This window comes from Brassica oleracea, unplaced genomic scaffold (genome assembly GCF_000695525.1).
Source record: "Brassica oleracea var. oleracea cultivar TO1000 unplaced genomic scaffold, BOL UnpScaffold01299, whole genome shotgun sequence".
In the NCBI taxonomy this organism is placed as follows: Eukaryota; Viridiplantae; Streptophyta; class Magnoliopsida; order Brassicales; family Brassicaceae; genus Brassica; species Brassica oleracea.
The window spans coordinates 13591-16291 of record NW_013617844.1 but is presented as its reverse complement, the minus strand read 5'-3'; the positions used below and the strand labels follow the sequence as shown (position 1 = coordinate 16291).

Below are 2701 nucleotides of genomic sequence, written 5' to 3'. Positions count from 1 at the left end.
GATTCCAAGGTCTGGCAATAACAGTAAGGTCCACCCTGAGGTAATTTACACTAGTTCCCTGCACATAAAATACAACCGAGACACAAGTTTAAGAATAATTTACTCACAAGTTCATGAGTTTGTTAGATAATCCTCACCACGACAAGAGTTTTTAGATTTGGACAGACTTCAAGAAATACTGGCAACATCTCCAACATGTAGCTGTTGAACCTGACACACAAGGTATATAGGTTACGAAATACCGGTAGTTGTACATATCTTGCGTAATCATATATGACCTACAAGAACAACATCAACAAAAAAGGTATTAGTGTTAATAAATGAAGTATTACATCGATAGTTGGAGAATAATTAACTAGCATTCTCTCGAGTTGATCCATGTTTTAAAAAAAATGTTTCAAAAACTTATTTTTTTATATTTGTTTTGAAAATATACTTTTTTGTACAACTACCAGTATTTTTTCTTACAACTTTCAGTGTATTTTTTGTTAGTTAATAAGAATACATTGTAAATTTTGAAGAAATATAATTTTGTTTATTGAATTTTGATTGATTAAAAGTTGTGAGAAATAGTTAATAACAAAAAATAATATTTAAAGTTAAAATTTAAGATGTTTTTAATAATTGTGAAAATCCAAAAACATACATTTTGAACGGAGAGAAATATATAATTGGTTTAAAGTTGGAAATCAAGAAATATAGGTACCTCGAGAGTAGAGGAGGCGATGGTCAGATCTTTCACCTTAGAGATCCCAACGAGAAAATCACGAACCATATCTCTCTTTTGTATTTCATTTGCAACTTGTAGCCTCCTTTCATTTGTCAAATTAAACACAGTCTCTATATCAGCTTCTACAAGGGAAGGCTGGTTCTTTATAATGAAACTCGTAGTTCCACCATCACTGATCCTCAGATACTTAAGCATGGGAGCATCAATTTCAACTATACGATCTTTCTCATAATCATCATTCTTATCCCAATAATGCATGAAGCTCAATAGAGACTGGGAACGCACACGTAAAATGGGCATTCCATCACCGTAAATTCTATCAATACTAACGTTTTCAAGAACTGGGCATTGTGAGATTAACTTCTCTAATGCCCATCGGTTGGTATACTCAACGACGATTAAAACAATATCTTTGAGAAAAGGTAATGAAACACGCTCGGGACTAGGTAAGCTCATTCCCACGAGCCTTAGGGACACCAAGCTACTACAAGTGTAAACTGTTGGATTCATCATGAGATCCTGATCACATACAACGTCCGAAAGATCAAGATGTTCAACTTTAAGCCTAGCAGCAGTGTCGACCCAGCGATTGACAAGACCAGGCTCTTCAGCGTAAGAAGAATCGTAAGTTAACTTAAACCGATGTATGGACAAACCGCGGTTGCGTTCGAGAAAGTTATCGACAAAACTCACGAATGTTTCGTGTATATTGAAATCCTCGGTGTCCAAATCCAGACCAGGTACGTCTTTCCAGAGAGTTGTCCATCGGGTGGACAGCACACTAGTCTTAACCACATCTTTGGTCGGAAGATTTAAGAATACCTGCAATATCAAGCAATCTGGCAAACTGCTTAGCCGATCAACTTCGCTCGGTGGGTTGGTGGAACGAGCACGTTTCACCCTGGCTGCATCCATGAACGTAAACATCAAATCAAAAAGGAGAGGAGAATAGGTAAGGGCTTCTAAAGATTGGCTATAGAGGCCAGATAGATTGTGGTGGATTTTTATCTCTACACATTTCTAGTTTCTGAGATGATGAAAGTTTCTTTACCAAAATACACATATATATACTAGTGGGTGATCTCTGTTTCCCGCGAAATTTTGTATTCTTTGCGGTTCAAAATCTAGTAGAATATTCTTTTCATTTTTAAAAATAAATGTTTCGTTTTTAAAAGATAATTTTTAACAGATTTTTTTCTGCTTCTATAAATAAATGTACTTGTTTTTTATACAATTGTATTCATTTAGAGTCATTTATTTACGATATATCTAGTGAAAATCATTAATTTTATTAAATTAATATTGGTTTAAACTTTAGAAATATTTTGAATTTATTTATAAACATATGACTTTATGAACAAACATCTTATATATATATATATATATACTGAGAGATTTTACCTTATAAAAATATTCATTTTAGATTTGTATGCATTTTTGACTAATTAATGGTAACAAATCTTCAATTTTAAGAAAATATTTATTTAGAAAAAATAAATTTCTTAAAATACTATAGCTGAGATTCTTAGAAAATTGCTTACTTTGTAAGTAATTCCATATTTATAATGAAACATCGATTTGTTTTTTAATATGTGTATATGAGATATACATATGAGTCACATTACTGCATTTATAATATATCATTAATTTTTACTTAATATGTGTATATGAAATATATAAATATTTTAAGTAGCGTTCTAAGAGCAACTCCATGGCTTATATTCTATACAATATCGTCGGTACGAATTATGTCAACACGCTACATAACTTTTTCTAGGTTGGGGTTCCTATGCGAAGCAGTGGATTCCATTTCAGGTCGACGTGGTGAGCCTTTCGAAGTCTGATTCTTACTTCTTTCCTTTTTTTCTTCTTTTAACTACTGTCTGATTCTTTCTATTATTGTCAGAAAAACGTGATGATAAAATTTCATGCCTTGTTGTAGGCAGTGGCAGATCTAGAACCATTTATAAT

At 32.6% G+C, this 2701-nt stretch overlaps 1 protein-coding gene across 1 annotated transcript; it reads right to left on the bottom strand.

The window, feature by feature from the left end:
• Positions 1–4: 4 nt before the first annotated feature.
• Positions 5–1657, bottom strand: LOC106321197 (F-box/LRR-repeat protein 13-like; the record flags this gene model as incomplete). The annotated part of the gene is made up of 3 exons (XM_013759509.1): positions 707–1657; positions 138–278; positions 5–58 (listed from the first exon to the last, which is right to left on the bottom strand). Coding segments are annotated over exons 1-3 (1146 nt in total), but the record flags the coding sequence as incomplete, so codon positions are not given.
• Between the last annotated feature and the right edge of the window lie 1044 nt (positions 1658–2701).